At 38.9% G+C, this 13,396-nt stretch overlaps 1 protein-coding gene across 5 annotated transcripts in view; it reads left to right on the forward strand.

Annotated features, from left to right (window-relative positions):
* Nucleotides 1–13,396, forward strand: part of PTPN2 (protein tyrosine phosphatase, non-receptor type 2) — a 97,748-nt gene that overhangs the window by 79,279 nt on the left and 5,073 nt on the right. For 2 of the 5 annotated variants that reach the window (XM_025365464.1, XM_025365465.1), the window contains 2 exons: nucleotides 1,128–1,309; nucleotides 8,882–8,983. In XM_025365464.1, coding sequence (XP_025221249.1) covers nucleotides 1,128–1,309; nucleotides 8,882–8,983 — 284 coding nt within the window. Of the gene's footprint in view, nucleotides 1–1,127; nucleotides 1,310–8,881; nucleotides 10,117–13,396 lie in introns of those variants that run through there. The other 3 variants (XM_025365463.1, XM_025365467.1, XM_025365466.1) reach the window with 2 other exon arrangements.

A 13,396-nucleotide genomic window follows, 5' to 3' on the forward strand; every position in this document is an offset into this window, starting at 1 on the left:
TTCTATAGTGAGAAGCTTTGATTTATTTCTCTTATTTGTGTGTCTGCTGTAGTTACTTTTTTTCTTCGTGGTTACTATGAGGCTTACATTAAACATCTTATAGTTACAATAGAGTGTTTTAAGCTGATAACAACTTAACGTTTGTCTCATAAAATATTTTTGACTTTTACCCTCCCCTCAAACTTACACTTTTGTTGCTTAATTTACATCTTTTTATATTGTGTGATCCTTAACAACTTGTAGCTGTAGTTACCATTAACCATTTTTTACTTTTAACCTTCATAATGAGGATTTGAAAGATTATATTCCACGGTGATAGCAATGGAGTTTTCTGAATTTGGTAATTAATTTACCTCTGTCGGTGAGATTAGATTATCATATGTTTTCATGATAGTAATTATACTTTTGCTTCCAGTCGAAGCAACTCCCTTAAGCATTTCTTGTAAGGTTAGTCTATTGGTAATAAATTCTTGCAGCTTTTGCTTGTCTGGGAAAGACTCCATTTTTCTTTCATTTCTGAAAGATAACTTTGCTAGTAGTTGTATCTTTCAGCACTTTGAATATATTATCCGATTCTCTACAAGCCGTTCTTTCTTGGCATGAACAGGTTTTCTGAGAAATCTGTTGATGGGAACCTGCCGGATTCCCTTACACGTGACTTGATCCTTTTCTCTTGCTGCTTTTAGAATTCTCTATGTCTAACTTCTGATGGCTTTATTATAATGTACCTTGGAGAGAGCACCTCTTTGCATTGAATGGATTTAGCTTGCTGTGAGTTTCATGGATCTGGATACCAATATTAAAATTATGTAACTATGACTAATAGTTGAGTGTGGTCCTAGTATAGTTTGCCCTCAAATAGGTAGAAGTCTACGAGATTTTATTAAGATTATTATATTCAACTATATACTGATGTACATAAATATTAAATGCTTTATTGTTATAAAATTTTGAAATGAAAATAAGCATAGTTACAAGCTACAGTATGGCAAAATGCCTTTTTCTTTTTCACTCATCTTTTAGCATCATTGGGTTTTCTTAACTTGAATATATGATTTTAATTCATAAATTTTTTTTATTTAAGGAAAATAAATTTTTAGTGTTTTTTATTTCTCTTCCCTACCTAGAAACGATGGAAAGAACTTTCTAAGGAAGACTTATCTCCTGCCTTTGATCATTCACCAAACAAAATAATGACTGAAAAATACAATGGGAACAGAATAGGTCTAGAAGAAGAAAAACTGACAGGTGACCGATGTACAGGACTTCCCTCTAAAATGCAAGACACAATGGAGGAGAACAGTGAGAGGTAAGCTTTCTATAACTACATGCTGAAAGATGAGGCTTTTTTATTTTAGAAATAAATTTTATGGGATCAGGTGCCATAGGATTTCAGGTATGTAATTTTTATATTAGGAAAATACAATCACGCCTGTAATCCCAACACTTTGGGAGGCTGAGGCGGGAAGATCACTTGAGTCTAGGAGTTTGAGACCACCTGGGCAACATAGTGAGACCTTATCTCTACAGAAAATAAAATTAGCCAGGTGTGGTGATGCGAGCCTGTGGTCCCAGCCACTCTGGAGACTGAAGTGGGAGGATTGGTTGAGCCGGGGAGGTCGAGGCCGCAATGAGCTGAGATAACCACCACTGCACTCCCACCTGGGTGACAAAGCAAGACCCTGTCTTATAAATAATAATAAATAATTATGTGGATATGATATATGATATGAAATAATATAGGCCCTTTTTTTATTGAATTAATATAACCTTTTTTTTTTCTCTGTCACCCAGGCTGGAGTGCAGTGGCACAACCTCAGCTCACTGCTCCACCTCCTGGGTTCAAGCGATTCTCCTGCCTCAGCCTCTTGTGTAGCTGGGATTACAGGCACCCACCACCACGCCTAGCTAATTTTTGTATTTTTAGTAGAGAGACGGTTTCGCCATGTTAACAAGGCTGGTCTTGAACTCCTGACCTCGGGTGATCCACCCGCCTCAGCCTCCCAAGGTGCTGGGATTACAGGCATGAGCCACTGTGCCCGGCCAAATTAATACAACCTTTGTTTCTTACCTGAGGGTATTTGATGACAAAGATGTTCTCAAGGAGCTTTCAGCCAATACTTATAAATAGAAACCAATTCAAAAATCCTTTAAAACAATCATGATTGAGTGTAAAAGTTAATATAATTAGGTGCTAAAATATATGGTATGGTACAGAAAGTAATACGAATATCTGCCATTTGTACTATAGTTATAACGTAACTGATAATATGCCTTTAATAAAACATTTAAACATGTAAGCTTAATTCCATTACTGGAGGAAGAAAAAGGCGTTTTTAAAAAAAATCCGTATGACTGTGGCATCTATTCAGAATTTTAAATTACAACTACATTTCTAAGACTGTCTGTCACAGATTAGGAAGCTGGTAACCTGGTATAAGTCACATAGCAAAGTGAATGAGCTTTTTATTTGCTCTGTCCTGCATGTCTGAATACCTTTTCTTCTTCACTTTTTGCCAAACATACTTCTTATTGTGGGGATTTTATCTTGTGGTTGTATTTGTTAGATTGGAATGAAAATAGTCAAGGTCTGTCATACATCATAGCTTCACTGCTCTATTTTCCTAATATAAAAGTTAAACGTGAAATTTTATCAGTGCTAATAACATATTCCAATACATAATACATGTATTATTATAGATTACAGTGGAAGAGTTTATTATGGTTTAGCAATGTTATTCCTAATTTTTGACTTCAGTAGTTTTAGACTGCAAAAGAAAGCATGATGTTTTTTGGTTCCTTTTTTCATCTTAAATAGAATACCTTTAAATCAGGAAGTAATAGTTTTAAATTACCTTAGCTTTTTCAATAGTAAGGCTTTCAGATTCCTAGTGTTATTGCTTTTTTCCCCCTTTTATCTAGTACTATCTGCAGAATTAAATGAAAAACAGGGTTGATGACTGAAATGGCGTTCTTAGTATTTCAGAAGTGTTGAGTTTTAATCTACAAAGATTCAGACCAGCCATGTTAATCCCAGTGAGTTAAATCACTCATCCAAGGCTGCGAATACAGAGGAGACTAGAAGAACCACTCCGGAGTTACAGAGTGATTGCCAAAGGCTGTTTTATGGGGTCTGTGTGTGTATGTGCCTGTACATGTTTTCACATGTGGTGGCGTTGTTTTCTTCTTTCCCTTTTTTCCTTTCGTGTCTGATAAATGAGACTGGTGCATGTTTGAAAGCAGAGAGAGAGTCCCAACAGAAAAGTAAGTGGAGAAGGCTGATTGCAAAAACAAGGTTACAGAAATAAAAAAGAGGAGGCTGGGCATGGTGGCTCACGCCTGTAATCTCAGTGCTTTGGGAGGCCAAGGCAGGCAGATCACTTGAGGTCAGGAGTTCGAGACCAGCCTGGCCAACATGGTGAAACCCCGTCTCTGCTGAAAATACAAAAATTAGCCAGGCATGCTGGCACACACCTGTTGTCCCAGCTACTTGGGAGGCTGAGGTGGAAGAATTGCTTGAACCCAGGAGGTTACAGTGAGCCAAGATCATACCACTATACTCCAGACTGGGCAACAGAGCAAGACTCTATCTCAAAAAAAGATAAAAAGAAATGTAAAAGAAGAGCATAGGATGAGGGGTGTGAAATAAAGGTTACTCTGAACAGTTTTATTTTTTAATCAGTCCCAGTAATTTTTAATACCTACAGATAGCTTTGCATTAAAGATCCTAATAAGTCTTATCGAAAGAATTTCAACTTTTTTTTTCCCCTCCAAGATGGAGTCTCGCTCTGTCACCCAGGTTGTTGGAGTACAGTGGCACAATCTTGGCTCACTGCAACCTCCGCCTCCTGGGTTCTAGCAATTCTCCTGCCTTAGCCTCCCAAGTAGCTGGGATTACAGGCCCCCGCCACCACACCCAGCTAATTTTTGTATTTTTAGTAGAGACAGGGTTTCACTGTGTTGGCCAGGTGAAACCTCCTGACCTTGTGATCCTCCCACCTCAGCCTCCCAAAGTGCTGGGATTACAGACGGGAGCACCATGCCTGGCCAGAATTTCAACTTTCAAAAGAAATAGAACACAGTACTTTCTTGTATTCATTTTCATTGTTGAATATCCTCCAAAGCAGTGGTTTTCAAATTGAAGGTCAAATCACATAGTTGTGAAGTTTATTGGATTATAAACATTTTAAAACATTATCAGCATATCAAAAATAATAACATGAATTTAACAGGTGCTGGCGAAGTTGTGGAGAAAAAGGAAAGTTTAAACGCTGTTGGTGGGAGTGTCAATTAGTTCAACTATTGTGGAAGACAGTGTGGTGATTCCTCAAAGACCTAAAAACAGAAATACCGTTCAACCCAGCAATCCCATTACTGGTCTACACCCAAAAGAATATAAGTCATTGTACTATAAAGACACATGCACGTGTATGTTGATTGCAGCACTGTTCACCGTAGCAAAGACATGGAATCAATCTAAATGCCCATCAATGATAGACTGCATCAAGAAAATGTGGTACATACACAGCATGGAATGCTGTGCAGCCATAATAAAGAACGAGATCATGTCCTTTGTAGGGGCTTGGATGGAGCTGGAGGCCATTATCCTTAGCAAACTAATGCAGGAACAGAAAACCAAATACCACATGTTCTTACAAGTGAGAGCTAAATGATGAGAACACATGGACACGTAGAGGGGAACAACGCACACTGGGGCCTTTCGGAAGGTGGAGGGTGGGAGGAGGGGGACAGTCAGGAAAAGTGACTAATGGGTACTAGGCTTAATACCTGGGGGATGAAATAATCTGTACAACAAACCTCCACGACACAAGTTTCAAGCTTACATAACAAGCCTGCATGTGTACGTACCCCTGAACTTAAAAAAGAATTTTAACCTGTTTTTATACATGTATGTGTGATGTATAAATTCCGTCTATTTACATATACATTGTGTACATATGTAAGTGTGTGTGTGAGGGTACTCTGTTGTGAGGCTGTTTCTCACTGTAGGTTACAGTCTGAGTTTGAAAGCCAGTATTCTCAATTACAGTCCAACCCAGAAATCATGCCCGTAATCCCAGCACTCGGGGAGGCTGAGGCGGGTGGATCACTCGAGCCTAGCAGTTCAAGACCAGCCTGCGCAACATGGCAAACCCTGTCTCTACAGAAAATACAAAAATTAGCCAAATGTGGTGGTACATGCCTGTAGTCTCAAGGGAGGCTGAGGTGGGAGGATTGCTTGAGCCCAAGAGGTTGAGGCTGCAGGGAGCCATGATCACACCACATGATCTTCTGTGGGCAAGGGTCCACGGGAGGCATTCCCGTTGATTAATGGCCTAAGTTGCATAAATATAAATATATGGGAAAACCTGGGCAGGTCCCACTTGGCAAGTGATTACACAGACTAATTTCTTTAGGCCCCACTAGGAAGAAAAGATTTTATCACAAATCGAGAGTAGTCTGTCATTCTCTGGAATTGTGTTCTTAAATTAGATAAAGGCATGCCTTGGTATTTGTCTCTAGTCCATTCCTGAATCATGTAGTGCACTTTTGGAAAGCAAAAACCTCCATTCCATTCTTTTAAATGAGAAAAATAGTATGTTCTCAGCCCAACCAGAGAGCATAATCAGTTCCCCCAAATATAGTACAAAACCTTTTAAACTCCTATATAGCATTTAAAGCACTAATTATGTAATCATACAACACTTAATGGACTCATTATTGGGCTTATATGGTAAATGACAAAATACTAGATACAAATTATAATTGCCTTTTATACTGCAATGAAAATAAAAAATGAAATAATATGTTAAAGATTATATCTAAATTGGAAGCTTGTTACCGATACCCCCAGGCTCCTGGCAAAAGCTGAGAAAGGGTCCGTGGGAGGCTAACCCCCCCTCTGGTTTTATACATATTTTGCCTACGCTTGAACACAAATGTTTTTCACTAGCAGGTACATGCATATTTGTGATAGTGAATTTTCAATTCAGAGAGTGAATTCTGAGTAAGAATTTTTGCAAGTCATTATAGCAAATATTCAGATGGAGTTCAGACAGCCAGGGATACCTAGGTATATGATAACAAAAAGTGAAAAAGACATGAGAAAGCACCATAAGATGAACAAAAATAGCAAAACACAGTCCGTCCTCAAGTTGCGGAATATGTTATGAAGATAAAACAAGTACCCAAGTTAGCACATTATTAGTAAATTATAAATTACTTCCAATTAAATGCCGTAGAATAGAAGGGCTGGAGGGGGTGGAGCGAGGATAATTGAGTATAATTGAAATGAGAGGACAGGAGAGAAGGGAAGGTTTCTATCTTAGTGGGGAACAAATTTGGAGAACAGCAAAAAATGGCAAGAACAAAGTTCTGCATAGCAGGAGAATATTGGCAAGCACTTGTGTGGACATGTGTTCTCAGTTCTCTTCGGTACGTATCTAGGAGTGGAATTGCTGGGTCATATGGTAACTCTATGTTTAACTTTTTGAGGGGCTGTCAAAAGCTGTTTTCTATGGCAGCTGAACCATTTTATATTCCCACTAACAATCTCTTGGGGAGAGAAGGTTCCAGTACACCAAAGAAGTGTAACATTGATTAAAGTATTCTAATACATAATTCAATTCAGATTTCTCTTGTCTGAAAGGTTCATCATATAGCTTTTTTAATAAAGTTTTATGGAAAGATAATTTATATACCATAAAGTTTACTCCTTTAAAGTATACGATTCAATGAATTTTAATACATTTACCAAATTGTGTAGCTGGCACCACGATCTAATTTGAGAACATTTTCCTGATCGCAGCTTCTGTAGCTGTTTAAAAAATATTTCAAGATTAATCAAAGATTCATACTGTATTTAGTTGATGTGAGTCTTTGGTCTCCTTTAATCTCTACCTTTTTCTTCCTTCCTTGACATTTGTATTTTTGAAGCTTCTAGACCAGTTATCTTTTAGAATACCTCACGCAATGCATTTCTTTAATCTTTATTTATCGTAGTTAAATTCAGGTTAAACATCTTGACCAGGAAAAAAGTAGTCTCAATGTAGGAGACATTGAAGAGGGATTTGAGATTTTTAAGCACTATTGTGCACTAGGCCCTGTAACCAAAAAAAAAAAGTTTTAAATCAAGCTGCATGTCTAGGAGTATGCTCTAGAAAAATTACCATGGCAATAATATTTAATTTGAGAGTAGGGAAGCTAGTTAGGCCTTTGCTGTAATACAGAAAAGTGAAAAAGGGGGATGGAAGAAATAGTAACCTACATGTTGCCATTGGCCATTTTTTTGTTTTTGTGTGTGTGTGTGTGTGTGTTTTGTTTGTTTGTTTGTTTGTTTGTTTTTTTGAGACGGAGTCTCGCTCTGTTGCCCAGGCTGGAGTGCAGTGGCCAGATCTCAGCCTCCCGAGTAGCTGGGACTACAGGCGCCCGCCACCTCGCCTGGCTAGTTTTTTGTATTTTTTTAGTGGAGACAGGGTTTCACCGTGTTAGCCAGGATGGTCTCGATCTCCTGACCTCGTGATCCGCCCGTCTCAGCCTCCCAAAGTGCTGGGATTACAGGCATGAGCCAACGCGCCCGGCCTTGTGTGTGTTTTTTATAGAGAGGCAAGATCTTGCTGTATTGCACAAGCTGGACTTGAATTCCTGGGCTTAAGCCATCTTCCTGAGTAGCTGGGTGGCATTATTATTTATATAGAACAGGACTAAGTATCTTGGGAGTCAAGAGACTTTCCATTGAAACAAAATTTCTGAGACCAGACGCAGTGGCTCATGCCTGTAATCCCAGCACTTTGGGAGGCTGAGGTGGGCGGATCACTTGAGATCAGGAGTTCGAGACCAGCCTGGCCAACATGGTGAACCCTCATCTCTACTAAAAATACAAAAAAAAAATTAGCAAGGCGTGGTGGTGCACGTCTGTAATCCCAATTACTTTGGAGGCTGAGGCAGGAGAATTGCTTGAACCCGGAAGGCGGAGGTTTCAGTGAGCCAAGATCATGTCACTGCACTCCAGCCTGGGCAACAGAGCAAGACTCCATCCCCCACCCAATCCCCCCACCCCCCCAAAAAAAAATTCTGTATCGACTACGAAAATGGGAGCTAGAAATGTGTATGGTCAAAGAAAAGAATAGGTGCTCCCACAACAGAACAGAACATTCATGGAAATATTAAATAGATAGCTTTTATAAGAGCCTTAACCGTCAAACATGACCAGGAAAGGGGATCAGATGCAGGCAGTACCCCCTTGTGTTCCCACTCCTGCTTCTGCTGACTAGTTAACAAAGAAGGAAAGAAAACTGACAGTCATCATTTCACATTTCCAGAAAGTTCCTTGCTTATTTTCAGGTCCCACTAAAAGCAGTTATCAATATAAAACTGTACCAGGAATGGTTGTCAAGATACATCTCTGAATCATTTAAGAATATTGAGGCTTTTCTTGGCCGGGCACTGTGGCTCACTCATCTCAGCACTTTGGGAGGCCAAGGCGGCTGAATTGCTTGAGGTCAGGAGTTCGATCAGCCTGGCCAACATGGCAAAACCCTATCTCTACTAAAAATACAAAAAATTAGCTGGGCATGGTGGTGCACGCTTGCAATCCCAGTTACTCGGGAGGCTGAGGCACGAGAATCACTTGAGCGTGGGAGGCGGAGGTTGCAGTGAACCAAGATTGCACCACTGCACTCCAGGCTGGGTGACAGAGCAAGACGCTATCTCAAAAAAAAAAAAAAAAAATTGAAGCTTTTCCCCTCATTATTCCTGTGTTCAAGTAGGGTGAAAACTATGTGGATACGAATGGTTTTATTTGCGCCTAGGTCCTCTGTGTTAGAGTACTCAAGTCCTGCCCTGTGTGCACTTCCTTTTACTTGTTTTTATTTCTTCATAGTGCTCTACGGAAACGTATCCGAGAGGACAGAAAGGCCACCACAGCTCAGAAGGTGCAGCAGATGAAACAGAGGCTAAATGAGAATGAACGAAAAAGAAAAAGGTGGTTATATTGGCAACCTATTCTCACTAAGATGGGGTTTGTGTCAGTCATTTTGGTTGGCGCTTTTGTTGGCTGGACACTGTTTTTTCAGCAAAATGCCCTATAAATAAACAATTAATTTTGCCCAGCAAGCTTCTGCACTAGTAGCTGACAGTGCTACATTAATCATAGGGGTTTGTCTGCAGCAAACGCCTCATATCCCAGAAACGGTGCAGTAGAATAGACATCAACCAGATAAGTGATATTTACAGTCACAAGCCCAACATCTCAGGACTCTTCACTGCAGGTCCCTCTGAAACCCAAACTGTAAATGGCTGTCTAAAATAAAGACATTCATGTTTGTTAAAAACTGGTAAATTTTGCAACTGTATTCATACATGTCAAACGCAGTATTTCACCTGACCAACATTGAGAAATCCTTTATCACAGGATTTGCTTTTGGAGGCTATCTGGATTTTAACCTGCACTTGATACAAGCAATAAATATTGTGGTTTTATCTACGTTATTAATGGAAAGAAAATGACATTTAAATAATGTGTGTGATGTATAATGTACTGTTGACATGGGCAGCAACACTTTATATTCTTAAACATTTCAGGGTAAATATATTTTATAAATATTTAATCTTTTGTAGTTAACTGTACTTTTTAAGAGCTCAATTTGAAAAATCTGTTACATAAAAAAATAAATTGTGTGTTGATTCAATTGTACTGGATACATTTTCCATTTTTCTAAAGAGGAGTTTGATATGAGGAGTTAGAAGTCGGAATAAGCAATTTCTACTATACATTGCATTTCTTTTATGTTTTACAGTTTCCCCCATTTTAAAAAGAAAAGCAAACAAAGAAACAAAAGTTTTTCCTAAAAATATCTTTGAAGGAAAATTCTCCTTACTGGGATAGTCAGGTAACAATTGGTCAAGACTTTTGTAAAGAAGTTGGTTTCTGTAAATCCCATTATTAATATGTTCATTTTTCATGAAAATTTCAATGTAGTTGGGGTAAATTATGATTTAGGAAGCAAAAGTAAGAAGCAGCATTTTATGATTCATGATTTCAGTTTACTAGACTGAAGTTTTGAAGTAAACATTTTTCAGGTTCTTTCTACTTCAATAAATAGTATGATGATATGCAAATCTTACATTGTCATTTTAACTTCGTAATATTTTTTTAAAGCATACTGTTTAATGAATTTAACTGCTCATTTGAGTGCTAGCTTTCTTCAGATTTCAACATTCCATTCAGTGTTTAACTTTTTTGTCTTAAACTTGAAATTGTTTTGTAAATTTAATTGCTAGGAGGCATGGATAGCAAACATTATTATGAATAGCATACCTTATTTCAGTGGTTTTCAAACTATGCTCATTGGATGTCCAGGTGGGTCATCAAGTTACTTTCAACCACAGCCTCTCTGCCTTGTCTCTTTATGTGCCACTTAAGGTGTCTGCATAAGGCTTAAGTATTTTAAAGGGGGCAGTTATCATTTAAAAACAGTTTGGTCGGGCGCGGTGGCTCTTGCCTGTAATCCCAGCACTTTGGGAGGCCGAGGCGGGTGGATCACCTGAGGTCAGGAATTCGAGACCAGCCTGGCTAACAGGGTGAAACGCCGTCTCTACTAAAAATGCAAAAATTAGCTGGGCGTGGTGGTGGGCACCGGTAGTCCCAGCTACTCAGGAGGCTGAGGTATTAGAATTGCTTGAACCCAGGAGACGGAGGTTGCAGTGAGCCGAGATCGCGCCACTGCCCTCCAGCCTGGGCGACAGAGTGATACTCCATCTCAAAAGAAACAAACAAAAAACAGTTTGTGGCCAGGCGCGTGGCTCACGCCTGTAATCCCAGCACTTCGGGAGGCCAAGGCGGGTGGATCACGAGGTCAGGAGATTGAGACCATCCTGGCCAACATGGTGAAACCGTGTCTCTACTGAAAACAGAAAAATTAGTTGGGCGTGGTGGCACATGCCTGTAGTCCCAGCTCCTTGGGAGGTTAAGGCAGGAGAATCGCTTGAACGCGGGAGGCAGAGGTGGCAGTGAGCCGAGATTGCCACTGCACTCCAGCCTGGTGACAGAGCAAGACTTTGTCTCAAAAAAAAAAAAAAAAAGTTTGAAAACCATTGGTATAGATAGATATTTTGAATTGATTTGCATAGTCTCCTTGAATGTGTTAAATTATGTTGAAAGTATGAAAGCAGGATGTAGGTGGTACTATATATTAAATAAGATTTATATAACATGTGCCTGTGTCCTGATTCAGTATTACTGTGTCCTGTAACCTTGAAATGGAGAGGAGGTAAGAGGGACATTTTTTTATGTCTGTCTGCATTAAACATGTGTTGAGGCATCCAAGACCCTTCACATTTCAGGTTTTTATTGGTTTAAAACCTCTTTCCGGTTTGTATTGGTTTGTCTTTGCTAAATACAGTATGTTACTCTGCAAGTCACATATAAGTAGACCTTATGACATTTCCAGTTGAAACTAGGCTTGTTTTCGGTACACAGGTGAAGACTTGAGGAAGCCAGTGCCAGGGAGGACGTGCCTCACCCCTCTGCTGGCTGAATGCGCTTCATCCGCTTATGCTTTGCTTTCTGTATGCTTTCTGTCCTTCTGGGTGGTGTCGTGTATATTTTTAAAACCACATTCAGTGTGATGAACACTTGTTGGTACACTTCTAAGGTTAGTCATCTTTCCTTCTCCACGCAGATCCTTGAGAAGGGCATTGACAGTGGATGCGTTAAATAGTGTTCAGTGTTTACCAGTAATCATATTTTTTGGTGGATGTCGTGAAAACACATGACATCGTGTTGTGCCCATGATCGTTATCCTGACTTTTTATTTGGTGAGGTGTGCTGGTCAAAGAGACAGACGTGGCTGCCTTCTCTGGTAACAGCCAGAGGAAAAAGTTAGCAATTCTAGATGGGCTCTACAGCTTTAAAAAAACTGGTTGTATCCTTAGGTCCTCATGATATTAAATATTTTCTAATTTTAACAGATTTTAAGAGTCAGATATTATACTTTGACTTGAATGAGGTAGTGTTGCTTTTTGAATAGGTTAAGGAAGAAAAAATTTTTAAAAACAGGGTTTTTTTTTTATTTTCAGGAGTTTTTAATTCGTATCTAGCTCATTTCCACTCATATCTATTTCTGCTAATAGATTGACAGCAACCTTTGGTTTAATGCCGTGTTCTCTAACTACACCAAGAAGTTATATATTCCTTTCCAATGTTAGCCAAGTATTTATTTTATGTTAGCCTATGACTGACTTTTATCTGTGCTTGCACATATATAGAATGTAAAAATATAATTCTCCATGTTTAATGTATCCATATAAAAATGAAAATACTCATTTTCTGCATTCTTAAAGAGTTTTAAAAAGTAACATGTAATAAGTACATGGAGGACTTTAGAGCAATATAAAGGCCATTTCTTGTGTTGGAGGAGACTTTATACATTTGTCAGGTTTTCGGCCTTTTGGTCCTTTTATGTTCTTAGTCCATTTCATTGTTGTTCTAATGTTTTTACCAAGGAATGAACAAGAAAAGAGAAAGGAAGGAAAAAAAATGTGTTAATTGTTTTCTTTTAATGGTATGTCAGTGGAAGGGGTTCTGACTCTAAGCTAATGTGCACTTGTTGTGCCTGTCCTCTTTGTCTTAAACTAAAGTTGGTGGTATGAATCAAAAAGTGTTTATTGGTTTAAAAAGCAGTTTATGATATGAAACGGTCTTCCAATTTTTATATCAACTCTTTTGCTTTCAACAGTCAGTTCAAAGCACCATTTATTGATCGTTTATTGTATTCCAGACACTGTATTTTTTCGTTACTTATTACTCTACTTAATCCTCAACACAATTTTATGAAGTAGGTATTGTTAATCGACCTGAAACTGGCATTTCTCCATCCTTTTATGGTGCTGTCATTGAAAAGTCTCAGATGTGTAACATGTACTAGAATTAGATAATTCTCAAAGAAAGACTGCAACTGCAACTCATTTCCCTCTGAGAAAAAATACCACTGACTAGATTACATATCCAGTTCCAGACCAGAACCTGGTGGTATTAAAAGTGTTTTGGTTGACTGTTCTATACCATAATGAGTACCTACATTCCCAAATTGCCTGCCTGGTTATTGTACAGACTTAAAAATCTAGTCTGCCTTGATTTTTACTTTTCAGATACAGATGTTTAAACAGATTTTTGCTGGGCACAGTAGCTCACACCTGTATTCCCTGAACTTTGGGAGGCCAAGGTGGGAGAATTGCTTAAGCCCAGGAGTTCGATCAAGATCAGCCTGGGTCTCTACTTAAAAAAAAAAAAAAAAGAAAAATTTTAGCTGAGTATGTTGGCATATGCCTGTAGTCCCAGCTACTCAAGAGGCTGAGGCAGGAGGATCGCATAAGCACAGAAGTTTGAGGCTGCAGT

Source organism: Theropithecus gelada, chromosome 18 (genome assembly GCF_003255815.1).
Source record: "Theropithecus gelada isolate Dixy chromosome 18, Tgel_1.0, whole genome shotgun sequence".
Lineage (NCBI taxonomy): Eukaryota > Metazoa > Chordata > Mammalia > Primates > Cercopithecidae > Theropithecus > Theropithecus gelada.